Source organism: Schistocerca americana, chromosome 7, assembly GCF_021461395.2.
Source record: "Schistocerca americana isolate TAMUIC-IGC-003095 chromosome 7, iqSchAmer2.1, whole genome shotgun sequence".
In the NCBI taxonomy this organism is placed as follows: Eukaryota; Metazoa; Arthropoda; class Insecta; order Orthoptera; family Acrididae; genus Schistocerca; species Schistocerca americana.
The window spans coordinates 227,427,600-227,452,485 of record NC_060125.1 but is presented as its reverse complement, the minus strand read 5'-3'; the positions used below and the strand labels follow the sequence as shown (position 1 = coordinate 227,452,485).

At 40.8% G+C, this 24,886-nt stretch overlaps 1 protein-coding gene across 2 annotated transcripts in view; it reads left to right on the top strand.

The window, feature by feature from the left end:
- LOC124622082 (protein cramped) overlaps positions 1 to 24,886 on the top strand; it is a 178,002-nt gene that overhangs the window by 23,950 nt on the left and 129,166 nt on the right. For both annotated transcript variants that reach the window (XM_047147659.1, XM_047147658.1), the window contains exons 3-4: positions 11,279 to 11,572; positions 20,887 to 21,090. In XM_047147659.1, coding sequence (XP_047003615.1) covers positions 11,279 to 11,572; positions 20,887 to 21,090 — 498 coding nt within the window. The remainder of the gene's footprint in view (positions 1 to 11,278; positions 11,573 to 20,886; positions 21,091 to 24,886) is intronic.

Below are 24,886 nucleotides of genomic sequence, written 5' to 3'. Positions count from 1 at the left end.
CCTGTGAATGGTATCTTTGCCAATGTTGCTTATTTTGTGTGTAACGGCCTCAGAGTTCTGCAGTTGTCTGTGGTCCATTTTTGGGCACTTGGCTTGTAAGATACCACCACAAGAAAAAAAAACTGGAGGGAGTGAGGGCTTAGGTCAATTGGCCGGGAGGTTGGGGGACATAAATTTCTTGGGATTTTCTATCCCCAAAGAAACTGGTTACAAGTTGCACAGAAGTGTTAGACATATGACTTGTTGCTCCATCTTTTTGGAAATAATCTTCTGTAAGTTCAGCGTCATCCAGGTGCTCCACAAACTGAAGATGCCAGTATAAACTGTAGTATCTATGGTCATATCAAAGAAAATGGGACCATCAATCGTGGAAGCTGAGACCATGCACTACTCTCCAAGCTGTTCATCATGCAGTGGTGTTTCGTACGAGGATTTACACCTGCTGTTTTGTGTCTTGATGTAACTTGATGGATGGAGCCATGACTTATCTGTAAACAAAGATATGTAGAGTGTGTCTGGACACTGAAAAGAAACCCTCGATAACATCAACAATAACACGTTCTGTTCTCATGATTTACGATCCTACTTGCCGGTCATCTTCTGTCTTCAGGAAACAAAGCTGCATCCCCATGACCGCTTTGTTCTCCCCCATTTTCAGTCCGTCCGATTTGATCTCCCCTCTGTTGAAGGCACTCCAGCTCATGGAGGACTCATGATTATTCTCCATGATACTCTCCATTATCACCCAATCCCCTTAAACACTTCCTTCCAAGCTGTCGCTGCCCGTCTTTCCCTTTCTGGATATACCTTTTCTCTTTGTACTGTATACATTCCATCGTCCACACCAATGGCACGAGCTGATCTCCTTCATCTTCTTGGTCAGCTTCCACCCCCCTATTTGCTGGCTGGGGACTTCAATGCCCACCACCCGCTTTGGGGATCTCCACATCCTTGTCCACGTGGCTCACTATTGCTAGACGTCTTCCACCAAGTGGATCTAGTTTGCCTCAACACTGGGGTCCCTACATTTTTGTCTGCCTCCACGACAAATTTCTCTCATTTGGACCTTTCGATTGGTACTGTTCGGTGCTTCGAATGGTTCGCCCTTGATGATACACACTCAAGTGACCACTTTCCATGTGTCCTTAGACTGCAGCCTCAACTGTCATATATGCGCCCGCGACGCTGGAAGTTTGCCCAAGCCGATTGGACACTTTTTTCGTCTCTAGCGACATTCGATGACCGTTACTTTCCTAGCGTCGATGATGAGGTCACACATATTACAGACGTTATTCTTACAGCTGCGGAACATTCAATACCATGCACCTCCGAATTGCCCCGGCGCCCCCCAGTTCCTGGTGGAACGAGGCATGCCGTGACGCAATACGTGAGCGGCGACGTGCTCTTCGTCTTTTCCACCACCATCCTACTTTGGCCAACTGTATCCGCTATAAGCAGTTCCGTGCGCGATGCCGTCGCGTCATCCGCGATAGCAAGAAGGAAAGCTGGAAATTCTTTATTAGCTCATTTAACACCTTCACTCCCTCCTCGGAAGTTTGGAGTCGCATTCGACGGTTATCAGAGGCGCGCCTAGTTTCTCCCCCGTCTCTGGGCTCACCGTCGCGCATGATACATTAGTGGACCCCGTCGCAATTTCTAACTCATTGGGTCAACACTTTGCTGGGATTTCGAGCTCTTCAAATTACCCGCCAGCGTTTCTCCCGAAGAAACGTGCAGCGGAAGTGCAACCTCTTGCTTTCTTCTCTCAAAATCGCGAAAGCTATAATACTGTTTTCTCCATGCGGGAACTCCTACGTGCACTCTCTTCTTCTCGCTCCTCCGCCCCAGAACTGGATGGTATCCACGTCCAAATGTTGCTGCATTTATCAACCCATAGTCTGCGTTACCTCCTTCGCCTTTATAATCGAATTTGGACCGACAGTACTTTTCCCAGACAATGGCGGGAAGCTATCGTCGTTCCTGTTCCGAAACCTGAAAAGGACAAACATCTCCGCTCTAGCTATCGCCCCATTTCTCTCACAAGTAGTGTATGTAAGGTTTTGGAGTTTATGGTGAATTGCTGTTTAGCTTGGTGGCTGGAGTCCCGCAGTCTTTTAACACCTGCCCAATGCGGATTCCGAAAGCATCGTTCTGCAGTTGACTATCTTGTTGCTCTCTCCACTTATATCATGAACAATTTTCTCCGGAAACACCAAACAGTAGCAATATTTTTTGATCTGGAGAGAGCATACGATACCTGTTGGAGGACAGGCAACCTCCGCACACTGTTCTCTTGGGGCTTTCGGGGTCGGATGCCCCTTTTTCTTCGCGAATTTACTTTGCAGCTCTCTGACAGGTGCCATATGAAATGCATAACTCCTGGCTCAATTGCCACAACAATTTCTTTGGAGAGTACTCAAATTGTCTTCGAACATTAATAACCTCTGCACTCAGTGATGGTCTGTATTTACCACTGTCATTGTTTGCTTCACTAGTTGTCTCTGGCTTCCTTACAATCAATAAAATTGTTGCCTTTATTAGAACGCCATGCACATGCAATTATCTCCAGAATGCCAATTGTGTTTTAACCATCGAGTCTGTCTTCAAGTATGTTTCCACAATAAAATCCCACTCCCAAAGTCTGTACTGCATGTTTCTGCCAGCTAAAGACTGTGAATGTATCGCTAATTTGCTCGTTATTGTCATGTGACCCAAACTACACTCTCACAGATTCACAAACTGCGACCAACGAGGCCAAGAACGGACAACACAAGACCAGCAAGCGCAGAAACAACCACCAACTTGCCAAGAACAGGCAGCACTTCTGATTCTCCCAAAGCTACTGAGGACATTAAAACAACTTTCTCGTTCTAAGAGTTATCGGAGGGAAATTATGAGCCATTGAAGTAGTTCAGGCTTATATGGATGACCTGGGGTATCCTTATGAGCCATTACACACAATATAAACAAATTGGCAAGGATACACTTCACAGGATGTTGCCAAACATGGTGAAACAAATACAGTTGTGCATCAATACTGATGGATGATGTGTCCAACATTTGCTATCTGGACTTTGTATGTACAGTAAGTAAGTAAGTATGTATGTATGTAAGTAATCTCCCAGTTTTGCTGCTGCTGCTGCTGCTGCTGCTGTTGTTGTTGTTGTTGTTGTTGTTGTTGTTGTTTTCAGTCCAAAGACTGGTTTGGTGCTGCTGTCCATGCTACTCTATCCTGTGCAAGGTTCTTAATCTCCAAGTACCTACTGCAACCAACATCCTTCTGAATTTGCTTGGTGTATTCATCTCTTGGTCCCCCTCTACGATTTTTACCCTACACGCTGCCCTCCAGTACTAAATTGGTGATCCCTTGATGCCTCAGAACATGTCCTACCATACAATCCCTTTTTCTAATCAAGTTGTGCCACAAATTCCTCTTCTCCCCGATTCTATTCAGTACCTGCTCATTAGTTACATGATCTACCCATCTAATCTTCAACATTATTCTGTAGCACCACATTTCGAAAGCTTCTGTTCTCTTCTTGTCCAAACTATTTATCGTCCATGTTTCACTTCCATACATGGCTACACTCCATACAAATACTTTCAGAAACGACTTCCTGACACTTAAATCTATACTTGATGTTAACAAATTTCTCTTCTTCAGAAACGCTTTCCTTGCCATTGCCAGTCTACATTTTATATCCTCTCTACTTCGACCATCATCAGTTATTTTGCTCACCAAATAGCAAAACTCCTTTACTGATTTTAAGTGTCTCATTTCCTAATCTAATTCCCTCAGCATCACCTGACTTGATTTGACTACATTCCATTATCCTCGTTTTGCTTTTGTTGATGTTCATCTTATATCCTCCTTTCAAGACACTGTCCATTCCGTTCAGCTGCTCTTCCAAGTCCTTTGCTGTCTCTGACAGAATTACAATGTCATCGGCGAACCTCAAAGTTTTTATTTCTTCTCCATGCATTTTAATACCTACTCCGAATTTTTCTTTTGTTTCCGTTACTGCTTGCTCAATATACAGATTGAATAACATCGGGGACAGGCTACAACCGCGTCTCACTCCCTTCCCAACCGCTGCTTCCCTTTCATGCCCCTCGACTCTTGTAACTGGCATCTGGTTTCTGTACAAATTGTAAATAGCCTTTCGCTCCCTGTATTTTACCCCTGGCACCTTCAGAATTTGAAAGAGAGTATTCCAGTCAACATTGTCAAAAGCTGTCTCTCAGTCTACAAATGCTAGAAATGTAGGTTTGTCTTTCCTTAATCTATTATCTAAGATAAGTCATAAGGTCAGTATTGCCTCACATGTTCCAACATTTCTACGGAATCCAAACTGATCTTCCCCGAGGTCGGCTTCTACCAGTTTTTCCATTTGTCTGTAAAGAATTCGCGTTAGTATTTTGCAGCTGTGACTTATTAAACTGATAGTTAGGCAATTTTCACATCTGTCAACACCTGCTTTCTTTGGGATTGGAATTATTATATTCTTCTTGAAGTCTGAGGGTATTTCGCCTGTGTCATACATCTTGCTCACCAGATGGTAGAGTTTTGTCAAAACTGGCTCTTCCAAGGCCGTCAATAGTTCCAGTGGAATGTTGTCTCCTCCTGGGGCCTTGTTTCGACTCAGGTCTTTCAGTGCTCTGTCAAACTCTTCACGCAGTATCTTATCTCCCATTTCATCTTCATCTACATCCTCTTCCATTTCCATAATATTGTCCTCAAGTACATCGCCCTTGTATAAACCCTCTATATACTCCTTCCACCTTTCTGCCTTCCCTTCTTTGCTTAGAACTGGGTTGCCATCTGAGCTCTTGATATTCATACAAGTGGTTCTCTTATTTCCAAAGGTCTCTTTAATTTTCCTGTAGGCAGTATCTATCTTACCCCTAGTGAGACAAGCCTCTACATCGTTACATTTGTCCTCTAGCCAGCCCTGCTTAGCCATTTTGCACTTCCTGTCGATCTCATTTTTGAGACGTTTGTATTCCTTTTTGCCTGCTTCATTTACTGCATTTTTATATTTTCTCCTTTCATCAATTAAATTCAATATTTCTTCTGTTACCCAAGGATTTCTACTAGCCCTCGTCTTTTTACCTACTTGATCCTCTGCTGCCTTCACTACTTCACCCCTCAGAGGTACCCATTCTTCTTCTACTGTATTTCTTTCCACAATTCCTGTCAATTGTTCCCTTATGCTCTCCCTTTGGTTTAGTCAGTTTATCCAGGTCCCATCTCCTTAAATTCCCACCTTTTTGCAGTTTCTTCAATTTTAATCTACAGTTCATAACCAATAGATTGTGGTCAGAGTCCACATCTGCCCCTGGAAATGTCTTACAATTTAAAACCTGGTTCCTAAATCTCTGCCTTACCATTATATAATCTATCTGATACCTTCTAGTATCTCCAGGATTCTTACATGTATACAACCTTCTTTTATGATTCTTGAACCAAGTGTTAGTTATGCTCTGTGCAAAATTCTACCAGACAGCTTCCTCTTTCATTTCTTTCCCCCAATCCATATTCACCCACTATGTTGCCCTCTCTCCCTTTTCCTACTCTCGAATTCCAGTCACCCATGACTATTAAATTTTCGTCACCCTTCACTACCTGAATAATTTCTTTTATTTCATCATACATTTCTCCAATTTCTTCGTCATCTGCAGAGCTAGTTGGCATATAAACTTGTCCTACTGTGGTAGGCGTGGGCTTCGTATCTATCTTTGCCACAATAATGCGTTCACTATGCTGTTTGTAGTAGCTTACCCGCTTTCCTATTTTCCTATTGATTATTAAACCTACTCCTGCATTACCCCTATTTGATTTTGTGTTTATAACCCTGTAGTCACCTGACCAGAACTCTTGTTCCTCCTGCCACTGAACTTCACTAATTCCCACTATATCTAGTTTAACCTATCCATTTCCCTTTTTAAATTTTCTAACCTACCTGCCCGATTAAGGGATCTTACATTCCACGCTCCAATCCGTAGAATGCCAGTTTTCTTTCTCCTGATAACAACGTCCGGTGATCCGAATGGGGGACTATTTTACCTCTGGAATATTTCACCCAAGAGGACGCCATCATCATTTAACCATACAGTAAAGCTGCATGCCCTCAGGAAAAATGACGGCTGTAGTTTCCCCTTGCTTTCAGCCGTTCGCAGTACCAGCACAGCAAGGCCGTTTTGGTTAATGTTACAAGGCCAGATCAGTCAATCATCCAGACTGTTGCCCCTGCAACTACTGAAAAGGCTGCTGCCCCTCTTCAGGAACCACATGTTTGTCTGGCCTCTCAACAGATACCCCTCCGTTGTGGTTGCACCTACGGTACGGCCATCTGTATTGCTGAGGCACGCAAGCCTCCCCACCAACGACAAGGTCCAATATATAGATTGAATAACATCAGGGATAGGCTACAACCCTGTCTCACTCCCTTCCCAACCACTGCTTCCCTTTCATGTCTCTCGACTCTTATAACCGCCATGTGGTTTCTGTACAAATTGTAAATAACTTTTGCAGTCAACCGCTGCCACCTTCAGAATTTGAAAGAGGGTATTTTAGTCAACAGTATCAAAAGCTTTCCTTAACCTATCTTCTAAGATAAGTCGTTGGGTCAGTATTGCCTCACACGTTCCAACATTTTTACGGAATCCAAACTGATCTTCCCCAAGGTCGGCGTCTACCAGTTTTTCCATTCGTCTGTAAAGAATTCGTGTTAGTATTTTGCAGCCATGACTCATTAAACTGATAGTTCAGTAATTTTTCACACCCGCCAACACCTGCTTTCTTTGGCATTGGAATTATTACGTTCTTCTTGAAATCTGAGGGTATTTTGCCTGTCTCATACATCTTGTTCACCAGATGATAGTTTTGTCATGACTGGCTTTCCCAAGGCTATCTGTAGTTCTGATTTCCCAAAATTGCAAATGTGTCCCATCATTGGTTCAAGTGTTATGACTCATTAAAGTAGTTTGGTTTTATATGGAACACACTGTGTTAAATAGTGAAAATAAAATTTTCATACTTTGTCAGTTCTGTCCTATGGTGTAATCTTCTAGGGTATTGCAGCAACAATGAAAAAAGTGCTATACTACAGACTTTAGATCCTTACACTTACCTGCCAATACATATACTACCTAACAGTGTTTGTGGTTAATGACAGCAGTGAATTTAGGATGAATTCAGCGATTCACAAGTTCCATAATACAAGAAGTAGAAATAATTTCTGTGTAGACTGTGTATCTCTGTCAAGAGTTCAAAATGAAGTTTTATATTCTGGTGCAAAAGCTTGTAACAGAGTGCCAGTGGACACCAGACATCAAATTGAAAATTCCCAAAAATTTTAAAACAAAGTAAAAGAAAAACCCCTTCCCCCTCCAGTGCTCACAAAAAGAGACTAAGGATTAACAAGGAGCGGTATGTGAATTGGCCCACTCTGCTTGTGGGAAGCTTGTTTTCCTCAACTCAAGACTGTAAAAGCATGCTGTTGTCACAGTGGTAATTCATCCAAGTAGCATCATAAAGAAAGTACTATTACTGAACTGGTGTGACATGGGTTATGTGTCAACTGTGCACTTGGTTCATACAGCTGCTGACTACACAGCTAACTCAGCAGTGGAGTTTTTGCTGCAACTTTGCTATGATATTCTATGATCTCAAAGTCTGCTGAATAGGTGCTGAGACAAATACGCTATTGGAATAGAGGTTTCAGATTTTTGCCAGTTTCTGCCAACTGAGAACTGGAGTGAAACTGTTGAAGGTGGAGTGCTTCAGTTATTTAATAGAATAATAAGTGAAGTGGGACATAGATCTCACATATAACATCCCATTGAATCTCAGTTTAATTTCCTGTTAGCAATGTCTTAAATGAGAACTCGATACTTTGTTTTGCAAAATATGCAGCAGATTTTGGTGTCAAGTGTAGCAGAAATATTGGCACAGCTGAGCTAGTTAATGAAATAGAGTCTTTCAAATTCCAGTAGAAAGAGCTAATTAAGGAGCATTGACACAGCTTTCCATTTAGGTATTGTGAAGCTTTTTTTTAAAAAGTATAGGTTATGAAATGCTTGTTCAAACCTCAAAATAGCTATGAGGATATTTGCAACAATTTCAGTGATTGCATCATTTTGTCAGCACAGTTTCAGCAAGTTACAGATGGTAAAAAAGCCACTTAGTCGAGTGTAGGTGGAGTGGAGTGTCGAATTCAGCTGACGTGCCAATAGAATACGACACAGCTGCTTAATTTGACTTCAATGACATAACGAATGAGTTTGCTTTGCCCAAAGCCACGGAATGGAAACAAAAATTATAATAAAAAATAATTCTATTCTGATTATTTAAGATTAAATGAGATGACTCACAGAAAGGCAGAAGCACTGCGTCAGTAGGTACACAATCAGAAGATATAGAGCCGTGCTAGCTTTCGGAATGCACTTCCTTTTTCAAGCTTGTAGGGGAAACACACACACACACACACACACACACACACACAGTCACTTTGAACGGAAAAACAACCTCAAAACCTCTCCCATCCACTTCAACTGGTCCTCCTCCACCCATTGTGCACCTTCTTTGATGTCGACCTCCTCCTCTCAAATCACTCTATCCACAACTCGGTCCACATCAAACCCACCAATCACCAACAGTACCTCTACTTTGAGAGCTGCCATCCCTTCCACACCAAAATATCCCTCCCGTACAGCGTGGCAGCCACCCACGGTAGGTGCATCTTCAGACATGAGAAATCCCTCAACCAGTATGCTGAAGGCCTTACAAAGTCCTTCACAGACTGGCAGTACCCTCTGCCCCTAATTCACAAATAGATCTCCTGTGCCATATGCTCACACACACCTGATCCTCATAGCCACCTCAAGAACCAACCATGAAGAAATGAAGAAGTGACCCCCCCCCTTATGACCCATTACCACCCCAGACTGGAACGATTGGTCCATGTCCTTCGTCAGGGGTTTGGTTGTTGATCATGTAACCCTGAAATGAGGGACATCCTACCAGAGATATTTCCAACTCCTCCCAGATTGGTATTCTGCAACCCACTTGAGCTCCACAACATTCTAGTCCATTCGTTTTCCACTCCCAACCCCAGTCCCCTGCCACAGGGATCATACCCCTGTGGAAGACCCAGATGCAAGACCTCCCAACCCACTCATCCAGCACCCCCTACTCTGGTCCTGTCACAAGCTTATCGTACCCCATTACAGGCCGGGCCACCAGTGAAAGCAGCCATGGTACATAGCAGCTCTGCGGCAACCACTGCACAGCGTTTTACATTGGTCAACTCGAATGAATAGCCACTGTCAAACCGTTGCCAAAAACATGGTGGACCACCCAGAGGCACAATGTGCAGCAGAGCAAAACATCCGAGATTTCAATGTCTGCTTCACAACCCATGCCATTTGGTCCTCTCCACCACCACCAGCTTTTCTGAGCTGCACAGCTGGGATCTATCCCTACAGCATATCCTTCACTCCCGTAACATTCCTGGCTTAAACATAAGGCAACTCACTGCCCCCCCCCCCCCCCCCCCCCCAAACACCCTGCCCAACTATTTCTAACCAGAACTCTATTCTAATATTATATTTTCTTCTTGTTTGAATTGCCTTTGGACCACGTTTCAATTCCATACGAGACTACACTTCACACAGTTTGCTCCAGAAAAGATTTCCTAACACTTAGGATTATATTAGATGTTAACAAATTCCACTTTTCCACAGATGATGTTCATGCTATTGCCAACCTGCATTTTATTTCTTCTGTACTTCGACCATCATCAGTTATTTTACTGTCCAAATAAAAAAAACTGTATACTACTTTGTGGCCCATTTCATAATCTAACTCCCTCAGCGTTGCCCCCCCTCACCCTTCCCTTTCAGTTCTTCTGTCAGAAAGAGGAGCCAGTAGCTTCAAAAGCTTGCATACATATTACCTTCTATGTGCATGCTCTCCTGTTGCTTGTGAGAAGATTTTTTTATCCAACCAGTTACATTATGTTTTCAAAAATTGACTACTTTCATCAATATCTCCTTAGTTATCAAAGGATTTCCACTAGCTCTTGTCTTTTGTCCATGTAATCCTCTGATGCCTTCAGTGTTTCTACATCTACATTATTACCCTCAAATTCACAATTAAGGGCCTGGCAGAGTGTTCATTGAACCACCTTAAGGCTATTTCTCTACTGTTTCACTTTTGAAAAGTGCATGGGAAAAACGAACACTTGTATCTTGCCGTGTGAGCTCTGATTTCTGTTATTTTATTATGATGATCATTTCTCCCTGTGTAGATGGGCACCAGCAAAATATTTTCACCTTCAGAGGAGAAAGTTTGTGGTTGAAATTTCAAGAGAAGAATACACTGCAATGAAAAATGCCTTTGTTTTAATGATTGCCATCCCAATTACATGTACAATGAAATAGACACACAAGTGCTACACAAGACCTGTGAAATACCTCACCAATTTGGGAAAAGATTTAGCTTAACACATATGTGACAGTGATTATAGGGGGGAAATAAAGAAACGAGAGAGTCAGAGAAAGAGAGACGTGGTTGATAAGTTATAACTTGTCTATTGCATCTATAATTCTTGTCTGGTATTACAGTCTCTAATGGTACTAAAAAATAAGTGAAGCAAAGTGCATCTGATGAATGAACTGAAGATTCAACATTTATTATTGTGGATCTTACATAAGGGAATGGTACATCCTCCAGTTACATGTTACGTGTATTAGTAATAAAATTTTCTGAAGTACTTCTGCAAGAATGCTTAATTTACACAACTTTTGTAAATGTACTTTCAGTTTTTTTTTTTTTTCTTCACTGTATTTAAGAATGTGCTCCTGAACTTGCGTAGAGACCTCACTCTCATTCCAGTAAATTTTAAATTATCCTTGTGCTGCCCATCCCCATCCTATTTCCTGGAGGCCGGAGAAATGACTAAAATGTCTTTTCAGATGTTCCATTGATCTAATGAATAGTTACTTTATATGAAACAAATGTAGGACAAATACATAATTCCCCGTTCAATTTATTTTTCAGGTGAGTGTAGTAATAATGACTTTTACACATGCACAGTGCAAAAATTATGTATAAAAAAGATAAAATATTTTCATGTTCCAGAGTCAGTCTCTCTCTCTCTCTCTCTCTCTCTCTCTCTCTGTGTGTGTGTGTCTGTCTGTCTTTTTTTTTAATTACATTGTGTAAATATGAAGCACACAAGGCTCCCAGACTAACATTTGTCTTCACTTGCAGCTATATCCACAAATGTCACAGATCAAAGTAAAGATGATGATAAGCAAGATGGTAAACAGACCACAGAGCCGAAACCAAAACGGAAACCATCTGAACTGTGGTCACCTGAAGATAAGAATACATTTTTTGAAGCACTCAATGAATATGGAAAGGATTTTGATGCTATCCAAAATTACTTTGCTATGAAAGCAAGGAAACGAGGAAATCCTGAACTAGCTAAGAACAAGGACCAAGCAAGACATTTTTATTATCGAACATGGCATAAGGTTTCAAAACATCTGAAATTCCCTGAAGGTAAGACTTTTCTTTACTCTGTTTCTGCATTTCTAATTAATGGAAATTAACAATTAAAACGATAAAACCGAAAAGCTATAGTAATACAGTTTAGAAGTGTGGATCCTTTTTATGGTTGTGGATGGACTGAGGTTTGTCTCAGGACTTCCTCAGAGAGAATTCCATTCTGAAATTTGCCTCACACAGAGAGAATTCTCAGGATATTTAAATATAAATTATTTGACAAGGCTCTGAAATTGTTCTTTTTAGAGCGTAATAGGACTGTGCAACATTTGTTTCGATTTTATTGATATGGTAACCTAACTGGATTATTTCAACATCCTTTTTTAGAGTGAGGGGGGGGGGGGGCAGATGGAAAGTGGCTAAAGGGGCTGCGTAAAGAATGAAAAACGTAAGGATTAATTCTTTTGTCAGTTGACATTGAAATTTTATGTGAAATTGTTAGTTGAAAGTAATTACTAAGTGGGATGTAAGGTGAATGTTGTAACTAGATGTTTGTACTGACTGACTTTCTAAAAATGGAGAGAACAACTTGTGGAAGATTCAGTTCTTTCGTTTCTTCTCTAATTGTGACATACTGTTTAGGAGAGGTTATTAAATCGGAAAATCACTGCCTTCATAAGGTGACTACTTCTGAATGCATTTTTCTAGCAAATGTGTTAAAGATTTGTGTGCATTTTATATAACTTATATTTGCAGCAGGTTTGCTGTTAAGTTTCCAAGTTTTTAATAATGCAGGCATTGATGTGGGATATTGCTCCAGTAGCAAATATAAAAATCATTGCAGGCCGTGCGGTTCTAGGCGCTACAGTCTGGAGCCGAGCGACCGCTACGGTCGCAGACTCGAATCCTGCCTCGGGCATGGATGTGTGTGATGTCCTTAGGTTAGTTAGGTTTAATTAGTTCTACGTTCTAGGCGACATGACCTGAGAAGTTAAGTCGCATAGTGCTCAGAGCCATTTGAAAAATCATTGCAAGACATGTAATTCATTGAATCTGGTCCACTGGAAATGATCATTAGTTATTATTGCTTGAAAATAGTATTACTTGAAAATCTACCTTTTAAAGTAACATGGTTAATGATTTAGATAATGGAAATTTTTTATCACTTGTTCTATTGAACAAACTTTCATGAGGCATGTCCCCTCGTAGGATGAAAGGAACACATTTGGTCAAACCATTGCAGAATGTTACAATAAAAAATTGGAACAAGCTTCCTCTTTCATTATTACTAGGGCATATATTTGTTTTAGATTCGATGTAGATCAGGAAATCCAGTACTCCACACTATGTGTTATCATACCTTAAGTACCCCAATTTTAATGTAGTGTACCCTGATGTAATCAAGATTAGGGTCATTAGAAATAGAGCACATGCTTGCCGTACCTCTCTCCCTAGTACATTTGCACATGCTGTCATACATTTGAAGGTTTTATTTTGAATCAGATACTCTTGCTCTTTCTGATTTTTTGTAAGATTGGTAAATAAGGAATATGTATTTAAAAATTTCTTCCATTAATATTATTTAATTATTGTGTGCTTGATCGAGAGTTAACTATCTCATAACTATTGAAAGGAAAGGTTCTGTAAGCTTTAGGCTGACTCAACAATAATAATTGTGTAATATCCTAATAGCCTAGATGTTGACTGCTGTAAGTTCAACCAACAAATCCTTTATGGCCATTTTCTTATTAATTGAATACAGGAAGTATAATGGTGCACTAATACAAACATTAATACAAAAATTGTCTGTGTGCATTGCAGTTTATTTCTTCAAATGGAAAATGTGTTATGGCATATTGTTCTCAGATCTGTCATAAGACAATAATGGTGCACTAATACAAACATTAATACAAATATTGTCTGTGTGCATTGCAGTTTATTTCTTCAAATGGAAAATGTGTTACAGCATACTGTTATCAGATCTGTCATAAGACAGAAAAGGAGTAAACATGATGTACATATTATTTCACATATACTAGAATGGAGATGTGGTCACAAATTGATGAAAGAAAAATGCAGTACTCCACTATGAATAGTACACACTAAAAACTTAAAAAATCAATATAATGTTTTAAGTCAAATTGTACATGATCATACCGAATATAAGGTGATACTGGTGGTAGCAAAATCACCTAGGATTGAGCAGAGAGAAAGTCAGCTTCGTGAGTTATTGTAGGCGAAAGATAGGTCCACGAGATGCAGGGGAACTCATCTAAATGGGGTGTACAAAAATATGAGAAAACCTTGAGAAATGCTGGATTGAACATGTATGCAGATGGTAACTAAGCCTACAAGTTGCACTGTTGCATTTGGCCACTAATGGAACCTGTCCAATGTCATCAATACATTGCAGTTGTTAGTCATGACGAGAACAGTGTTCTGTGTAGTTGTGAGTGCATAATGTTTGTGCTTTCTGGTAGGTGCTTCAGTAAGAAGGGTAGCCAAAGTGTTTGGCATTTCAAGAGGCACCGCACTGAAGATTTGTAGTGAATATGGGAAAACAACATACACTACTTCTCAACACGGATGAAAGTATTTGTTGAGTGATCAGGACAGATGTAATTGAAGAGGATTGTGATGAAACGAACAGGTCTACAACTGCAAAAGTCAATGCAGAACTAAATGTCGTACTTACAAAAACTGTCAGCACACAACATGAAGGGAGCTCAATAAGCTAGCGATTCCAGGGTGAGCTAGAATTCCAAAACCACACTTCAATGATGCAAATTCCTGTATTGGGAAAACATTGTATCATAGCCATAAAACCTGGACAGTGGAGCAGTGGAGAAGTCGTTGGATCGATCAAGTCTTTTTGTCACATTGTTTCGAACTTCTGGCCAAGTTTACGTCCCAAGAGGGAAACGTGGTGGAGGAGGTTTGGTGGTGATTTGAGAGTCCTGTTGTGATAGTCCCCACTTCCATGGTTACTCTGCAAGGATTATGTGACCATTTTGGCTGATCAGGTACAATGTTTGTTTCCCAGTGGTCGTGCTGTGTTCAGAGATGACAGAGCCCCTGTTGAAACAGCACAAATCTTCCAGGACTGGCTTTGTGGGCAAGAGAATAAATTGTCGCATCTCCCCTGGTCACCAGTTAACAGACCTCAATACTGTTGAACCTTTGTGGTCTGCTTTGGAGAGAAGGATGCGAGATAGCAACTCACCTCCATTATCATTATCTAAACATGCCACTATTTTGCAGCAAGACTAATAAAAATTCCTTTGAAAACCATACAGGACCTTTATTTATCCATCTCAAGATGACTGGAAGCTGCTTTAAATGCCTATGGATTTCCTACACCATGTTAGGCATGGCAGTGTATTATGTTTCTCGTGTTTCCATTATATTTGTCCAGACACTGTAGTTTTCACGGCAAGGTTAGGCAACTTAGTTTCCTTTCTTTGCCTCAATTTTCATGTTGCATACCAAACATATGTTTCCTTGTTTAAATCTACTGCATCACACTTTTGTACTTATTTAAAATCAAACAGTGGAAAATACAGGATGGAATAATGCCAATATTATGAAAAGGATAGATTACCATTTATCATATAGTGGGGAGGTTGAGTTGCAGATAGGCACAAGTAAACTTTCGGCTAAAAGTCCCACACACACACACACACACACACACACACACACACACACACACACACACACACCTCAGGGGAGACTTACTGGACGGGATGAGAAGAGAAGACGGGTAGTTGGGAACTGCACCAGATGAGATTTGAAAACCTGAGAGCTTAACAGTGGAAGACAGGTAATATGTGCGACAGAGGTTACTGCTGAAACATCGTGCGTGAGGTAATAAGAGGGAAAAGCTAAGTATGTGGTATGTAATAGACGGGGACAACTTAAAATAGACAGATCATAAAATGAAAGATGTAGAAACTAAAACAGAGTGAAGAAAGTAGTAGTTACTGTGAAACAATCCTGAGACAGAAGAAATTAACATACGGACTCATGGTGATGCTGACCTTTTAAAATTCCTGGAATCTCTAAATACCTTCTCCCAATTAAATTTCTCTTGGTCCTATTCTGAATCCTATGCCACTTTCTTAGATGTTGATCTCGTCGTCACTGAAAGCCAGCTAGTACTTCTGACCACTTTAAACCTACTAACAATCAATATAGTGCTTAGATTTTGGCAGTTGCCATCCTTTCCATGTCAAGTTTCCTCTCCCATACAGCCTTGTCATTCAAGGAAAACTTATTTGTTCAGATGCAGACACCACCATTCTCATCTCAGCCTTCACTGGACATAATCACCCCAACAGACTAATAAAAAAGCAGACTTCCTGGGCCATGACATCCAATTCTGGTACTGTTGATTCCTCTAAAAAACAATTGCAGGGCACACCATTTGTCATTCAGTATTATCCTGGTCTTGAATGTGTCAGTCAGGTACTTCGACAAGGTCATGACTTCCTAAAATCATGCCCTGAAATGAGATCCATTCTGTCGGAGATTTTGCCCACAACACCTAGAATAGCTTTTCGTCACCCTCCCAGTCTCTGCAATATTCTTGTCAGACCCTGTGCTCCTTCTGCACCCATCTCCCTAATCTATGGCTCCTACTCCTGTGACCGACCCCGCTGCAAGACTTGATGCACCCTCCTCCCACTATCTCTACCAGCCCTGTAACTGGCGAAACATACACTATCAAAACGAGAGACACCTGCGAAATGGCACATCAAATACCAGCTGTTACGTAAATACTGTTTGGTGTTTTACATCGGCGCAACCCTTGCCACAGTGGCTACACCGGTTCCCATGAGATCACCAAAGTTAAGCACTGTCGGGCGTGGTCGGCACTTGGATGGGTGACCATCCAGGCCACCATGCGCTGTTGCCATTTTTCGGTGTGCACTCAGCCTCGTGATGCCAATTGAGGAGCTACTCGACCGAATAGTAGCGGCTTCGGTCAAGAATACCATCATAATGACCAGGAGAACAGTGTGCTGACTCCACGCCCCTCCTATCTGCATCCTCCACTGAGGATAATACGGCAGTCGAATGGTCCCAGTAGGCCACTCGTGGCCTGAAGACGGAGTGAGTGAGTTTTACTTCGGCATGACTACCGCCAAGTTATGAGTTAGCATGAATGGGCATAGGCAGAGGGTATACACTGGCAACACACAATATCCTGTTGCAGAACAAGCTCTGCAATATGGTAGTCATGGCTTTGGTGCCTGTTTCACCACAATTGCCATCTGGATTCTTCCCCCAGACACAGTTTCTCAGAACTCCACAGGTGGGAACTAGCACAACATGACCTTGGTTCTCACCAACCACCTGGCCTTAATTTACATTAATTTTTTCTGTCTCAGCATTTATTCACAGTAACTACTCCTTTCTTCTCTCTCTCTTAGTTTTCTACATCTTTCATTTTCTGATATGTCTTTTTTTCCTCTGTCGCCCTCCCATATCTGCTACTTATAGTGTACTTAGCTTTTCACTCTTATTACCTCATGCAAGATGTTTACCAGTAATCTGCATCTTGCATATTACCCTGCCTTCCACCTTTAAGCTCTCAGGTTTTCAAATCTCATACGCTGCAGTTCCCAACAATCAGTCTTTCCTTCTCATCCTGTCTGGCAAGCCTCTCCTGACCTGGGGTTCTGGGTGACTTTTCCGAACTCTACCCCTTTTTCCTGAACCTCTCCAGTTCCTTTCCCTTCACCCCTCTTGCTTCGTCTTCAACTGTTATGCCAGGAGAAGGAGCCACTGGCTCTAAAAGCTTGCATAAGTAAAACCTTTTTTTATATGGGTGTTCTCCTGCCACTGCTTGGTAAGTAGGTTTTTATCCATCCAATTAGATTATATTGCCAAAAATTGATTGTTTTCATGTAATAGAGTTGGTAGCAAATAAGTAATAAAATTAAACGTCATACATGCAGACAGCTTTTTCATGCATCTCAGTATTTGTGATATTATGTGTCCTAAGCTGTGACAGGTAGGTAGTTCTTACTCCACACTGATTGTTGCCTGACAGTAAGGGATATTTTACAAAGTTTGGTTGAAATCGGTCCAGTGGTTTAGAAGGATATGTGGAACCTAGACACAAATGTACATCCATTTTTATAATAGATATGGATGGATTTCTTACTTGTCTTTTGTATGAAAAATGTTTTTTGTGTCTTTATTCTAATAACGTCCAATTCTTACAGAAATTCACGTTTGGTAAAGTTTTATATGATTTATATACATTTTTACGATTAATGCATACAAATGTGATAATTTTTGCTTAATGAAGTAGGGAAACACAAATGTAAAATATATTTTTAATATAATTTTTGTTTCAGTTGTGTTTGCGCCTGTTATATTTCTGTTAAAGTAGAGTGTGCATTTCTTGCGTTATGAGCTGCTCCTGGTGATGACATACAGTTTACTTTTCTCACCTGTGATTTTTTTACACCAGTATGTGTTTTTATTTGGTACAATCATAAACTATTTGATGTAATACAATGTATTGATTCTTCAGGTTATTGGTATGTTTGAGGGCGTGCTGGAAAGTAATGCCTCTGAATTTCGTATTTTGTAAAGTTTTACATGTCATACATTTTACCCAGTTGTCTTTCCCAATTTGCTGTTGCAAGTTCCAGCCCTCTGCTGCTAAATGGCTCAGAGTTGTAGTTTGTAAGAGTGCATTGTGCAGTGTAAGTGTGTCGAGACATGAGAAACAGCGTGCAGTAATCGAGTTTCTAACCGCAAAAACCATGCCTCCAGTGGAAATCTGTAGAAGAATTAAAGTTATGTGTGGTGGTGGTGATATAGTGATAGTAATGAAGCAAATGGTGGTCCTGACCTCAAAGAGTGTGAAACGCTCGTATCGGATCACTGTGTACAGTAGTCAACGAGAATCATCGGAATCAGGTTGATGAACTCGTCAGAGAAAGTCTACAGATAACACAGACACAGCTCTCAGGAAAGTGTGGCATATCATGAGAGTGTGTACAAGCCACTATTGAAGAACTGCAGTTCAGAAAACTGTGTGCATAGTGGTTGCCTCGAATGGTTTACTGCATACATGAAACAGAGGAGAAAGGAGTGTGAGGGTGATGGATTCCTTAGCAACATTGTGACAGATGATGAAAGCTGGGTACACTACTTGACCCCTAAAACAAAAGAACATCAACAAAGCTCCACCACAAAGGATTGCAGATGCCAAAAATATTCAAAAGCATACCATTGGCAGGTAAAGTCATGCTCAGTGTGTTCTGGAATGCTAAAGGTGTGGTGCATTAGGAATTCATGCCTAAAGGCACCACCATAAACTTTTAAAGATACAGTGAGACCCTCATAAAACTGAAAGCATGCATTCGAAGTGTTCCTCTACACATGGACCACCACCTTCTTCAGCGTGAATTCCAAATCACATACAAGCATTGTGACATTTGCAACAATCTGACATTGATCGTCCTACATACAGTCCCAACACCGAGCAAGTTGGCGCAGTGGTTAGCACACTGGACTTGCATTCGGGAGGACAATGGTTCAAACCTTCATCCGGCCATCTTGATTTAGGTTTACCGTGGTTTCTCTAAATCGCTTCAGACAAATGCCGGCATGATCCCTTTGAAAGGGCACAGCCGACTTCCTTCCCCATCCTTCCCTAATCTGATGGGACCAGCGACCCAGAGGTTTGGTCCGTCTCCCACAAACCAACCAATCAATAGTCCCAACTTTGCCACAGTAATTCTCATCTGTTTCCAGAACTGAAAAAACACCAATTATTACACTTTGATAGTCATGAAATGGTGCAAGAAGAGGTGAGGTTGCGGCCCTGCCAACAAAGTTAAACATTCTGTAGTGATGGTATCAACTAACAGGTCTCTTGTTGGGAGAAATGTGTTCGTCACCAGTGTGGCTATGTTGAGAAATAAGTGTGCGGATATGAAGAATAAAGATGTAGGATGTTAATAAAGCTTGCTTTATTTAAAAAGCTTTAAGAGTTTTCACATAAAAATCCAGAGGAATTACTTTTCAGCACGCTCTTGTATCTTTCATACCTATATACTATGTTTTCCTTTCATCCATTAGTGTGTGCATCTTTTTTCTAGTAATGTGTGAAATAATACATATCCTATGTTCATTCCTGCATTGTTTTACAACAGATCATATGATGGCAGTGTGCCAGTATGCATTATCCATTTGAAGAAATTACGTGTGTTGTAGACTATAATTTTTGTATAATTTCTGATTGAAAGTATAAGAACCAATATCAGTAGTAATAAAATGAAAACAAAAATACAGTTTTCAGTTGTTCCTTCAGGAGGAAATCAGAAACTCATCACTGCCATTTGTTACCTCATACCAAAATATATTTCAGTTGTCATATTATTTGTACTGCTCCAGTAGTACTTGTTCTACAGTTCTAAAAAGATTGTGTGGGATACATAGGGAAGGCATTAGAGTGAATAATGAACCTTGCCCAATATTTAAAGTATGAAAAATTCAGGATATAAACAAAGTGAGGTAACACAATGCAAGAAGCCAGATTTATTTATTTATTTATTGCAGGATTAGGGTTCAAGTCTCCATCCAACTGTACTGATTTGAGTTTGCAGTATTTTCCCTGAATTACGCTCAGTAAATTTCAGTTTTGAGTTCAGTCAACCATGTTTATAGACTGTAATATTTGTTGTTTCTCTTCTGTACTGAACTGTTTCTCATTTTATCTTGATTTTGTTTTTTGCATTGAATGATTAATACTAAGGTGGTTTCTTCCATACTTTTGTTAATAGCTGTAATTGTAACCTTCTGAATGTTTCAGAAGCATTATTGTATTTGTGATAAAGGTAACCATATATGCAATGTAGTATTGGTGTAGAAGACTTAGTACCCCGGTACATTAGCTTAAGAAACCATAAAGTAAATAGTTTGGTGTGCCACTTGCTTGCTTTTCTTTTCAGTGTTTTGTATCCATCCTTACTCGTAACATGCCGCCAATCCCAACCCCTTTGCTTGTCTAATCACTATATTATAAAAATGACATACATTTTAAAATACTAAGTTAAGCGTCGGATTATTTTTACAGGTCCCCAAATAAATTTAATAGCTTTCCCTTATTGCAGTAATAATATGATAGTGTTTATGACTGCTTTTGTGATACTGAAAGGTTGTGTTTCCGTAAAGGGTTCCAAAATTTTCCACAAGATGGAAAAGATAATTTTTGCTTTTATCTTGTGATATAAATGGTACTACAGACTAATGTTTGTTATAAATGGTGTGTATATTCTCAAGTAGTGGTATCAAGACTACACCTGTGAATGTTCGCATATTTTATAATTTGAACAATTCCTTTCCAGGAATTCAAAAAGTGACTCAGGAACTTTATGCTCTCATTAACTATGGAGAGATGCGCAAAAAGTTAAGTTGCATTACTGAGAAGACATCTGTGAAATTGAATGAGCTAATTAGCAAAGGTCACACCCTGATACGGCTCCGTGGAAAGACAATTCGTATCCGCACTCCACTGTGCCGAGCTCTGCGCAGGCTTAATCATCTTGATGGTTTGTCTTTATTTTTCTAATTTCTCATTTTACTACATTACTGATTACATATTTGGTTTAACAGTGCTGTAGAATTTGTTTGGGATCAATCTTGATTACTTTCTTTTAATGTCAGCTGTGTTTCAATTATGTATGTTCTGGGTTGTGTCTCATCCTTCTCAGTAATGGCTCAGATCTTTTTCGTATATTTATCAAACTCTAAAAACTTAATAATGTAATGTCAGTGTCATGTGCGTATATTATTTTGGATGTTGCAAGAGATGGATAACAATTTTTCACTTTTAATCTATTTTGTCCATTTTCACTTATTGCACAAAGTCCTGACCTCAGTCTCTGCTAACCCACTGCACCCACACCCACTACCCAACATTCTCCCCTTCCTCTGTCTGATCACTCTCTCCCAGTACACACTTTGGCACCGTTGTCGTCATGCTCAGTACGAACTCACTAATGTCAATGCCCATGCATCCACTGCGTCTTTCCCCCTAATAGGTGCTTTCTCCCCATCCTGTGTGTGGATCACTGTTAAACATGCTAAGTAGTAATGCTAAGTATGCCAAGTAGTAAATTACTGCTTTTCATCTCCAGATTGACCCACTCCTTTGCTCACATTGCCCCTTTCGTAAACTAACGTGTGTTATTCATACTCCCTCCCTCTCCCCTCCACTGTTGACAAATATCCTCATGTTACAGAACTATCCTAAACCTCTCAGCACCATATCTTCAGCCTTTTTAGTACCCATACCTGCACCTTAACTAGGTATTGCAGAAATAAATCTTCATGACACAGGCATCCCAGAGTCACCTCTGCCTCCTCTTCAAAGCACTATTCCTGTGCTTCCAGCTACTTACATCACATCTCCCAAATCAAAACCCTTGCCCTCCATCACCTGGAAGAGGACTCCCCACACCACTTCCAAAAATTGTCAGATTTATTGACATCCTACTCTCACCTCAGAACACCATTACCATTCAGTGCCTGTCCCACTCCATTGGACCCTCTAATCAACCCCAATTAGTACCTAGACCCATCTTACTGACCTTTTCCATTTACTAAACCCTCCAAAACTCCATCCAGCATTATATAAAATCCAGAACCTAAACAAATCCAAGACACTGTTGCCAACGTATCCACCAAAAACCTGAAGCCTCCAGAAGTTTCGTTCCTATCTGAGGGCCTCACCTTCAGCTTCACACACAAGTTCAACCATACTGGACTCATGAAAGACTTACTCTCCTCCTTGTGATCTCTGCTGCAAACACATCATTGCTACCAGTCCATCCAACCAAGCCAATCTTTCCACTGAATGTCTCCCTCATCATCCCCAATGAAACCCTGCACATCCACCTTCTAAGTGCATCCCCTAATCCATAAATCCAACAATTCTGGATGTCTCATTTAGCTGGTCACATTCCCACTGAAAGAATCTCTGCTCTTGTCGACAAACCCTCCAACTACTTGCTCATAGCCTAGCACCGCATATGAGGGATACAAATCACTTCCTTCACTAACTCTCAACCATCCCCACCCCACTGCTACTGGGACAGCACCTCCTATACATCAACATCCCTTGTGCCCATGGCCTTGTGACTATCGAACACTACCTCTCCCAGTGTTCTGACTCCAAACCCACTAGCGCATTCCTTATACACCTAGCCATATACATCTTCTCCTTTGAGGAGAAGATATGTAAACCAATACATATCACAGCCTTGGGCACCTGCATGGCCCCCCTCTATGACAATCTGTTTATGGACCATCTGGAACAAAACCCCTTAGCATCCCGAACCCGTATCTGATTCAGATTCTTTGGCAATATCTTCATAATGGAGGCCCAAGGCCAAGACAACCAACACAGTTTCTTTTACAGCCTCGACAATTTCTCTCCTATCCACTTCACATGGTCCTCGTCAGCCCATTGTGCCACCATCTTGGCCACTTATCTCCACTGCTCCAAGGGCTCCATCCATACCACTGTCATCAAGACCACCAATCATCACTACCAGCATTATAACAACTGTCAACCATTCTACATCAAAAAATCACTCCCATTTGGTTTGGCCACCCATGGATGCATATCTGCAGTGATGAGTATTCCTTTGCCCAGGATGTTGAAGGTCTTACGGACAGGTACTACCCCAGAAACCTTGAAACCTTGTCCGCAAACAATTTCCCATGCCATATGATAACTCCCCCTGCCTTAACCTCCTTCCTCCTGCCCAGTGTGACCCCTTGTAGCTGCAAACAGCCTGGACATTATTGATGGTGTCAGAACACAGATGGGGGTTAGTGATTATGCAGTAATCAGTGACTACAGTTACAAAAGTTAATAAATCGGTCAAGTATATTAGGAGAATGTTTCTGCTAGAAAGAGCAGATGAGCAGTAGTTAGTGTCTCACTTACACAATGAATTGGAATCATTTATTTCCAGTATGATGGACAAAGATGAATTATGGGGAAAATTTAAACAGATTGTAAATTGTGCTCTGGAAATGTATGTGCCTAGTAAGTTGGTTAAGGATGGAAAAGACTCACCATGGTTTAGCAATGAAATTTGGAAAATGCTGAGGAAACAAAGGCTGTTGTGTTCTCGGATCGAAAGACAGTGTGCAGATGACAGATAAATGTTAGTAAAGAATCATGCATCTGTGAAAAGATCTATGTGTGAACCACACAACTGCCACCACCATCATACCTTAGCAAATGATCTGGCTGAGAATCCGAGAAAATTTTGGTCATTTGTAAAATAGCTAAGAGGGTCTAAGGCTTCCATCCAGTCACTTGACGACCAGTCTGATGTGTGGCAATTGAAGATAGCAAAACAAAAGTTGAAGTTTTAAATTTCCTGTTTAAGAAATCAACCATTTGGGAGATTCGTACAAACATACGATTGTTTGACTGTTGCCCAGAGTCCTGTACAGACAAGATAGTAATAAGCATCCCTGGTTTAGAGAAACGACTGAAAGAGTTGAAAACAAATAAGTTGCCAGGTGCTCTTCGGCATGGGCCTTTACTTTGTATTTATCGTGAATCTCTCACACAATACAGAATCCCAAGCAACTGGAAAAGAGCTCGGGTGACTCCTCTGTGTAAGAAGGGTAAGAGAATGATATCTAAAATTACAGAATGACATCCTTAATATCAACTTGCTCCAAAATTCTAGAACGTTTTTTGAGTTCAAATATAATAAATTTCCAAGAGACCGAAAAGCTTAGAACCGAGTGAGGCGACGCAGTGATTAGCACACTGGACTCGCATTAGGAAGACAGTGGTTCAAACTCCTCGTGGGCCATTCTCATTTATGTTTTCTATTAATTCTCATAATTGCTTCAGGCAAATGATGGGATGATTCCTTTGAAAGGACATGGCCAATTTCCTTCCCCATCCTTCCCTAATCAGAACAAGTGCTCCTCCCTCTAATGTCAACAGGACGTTAAACATTAATCTCCTCCTCCTCAAACCTAACGTCCATTAATCAGCATGGTTTTGCACTTGTGAAACTTACCTTGTCCTTTTCTCACATGATGTACTGCCAACTTTGGATCGAGGAAAACAAGCAGATTCCGTATTTTTACATTTCCAAAAAGCATTTGACATGGTACCCCACAACAGACTGTTAATGGAGCATGTTCACCAGAGACAATGTTATAGTCTGAAGTGCCGAGGGATGTGTGACAGAAGTGCTATTGTTTTCTATATACATAAATGATCTGGCAACAGGGTCTGCTGATGACGACTACATCTACATCTGAATGCATACTCTGCAAACTACCACAAAGTGCATGGCAGAGGTT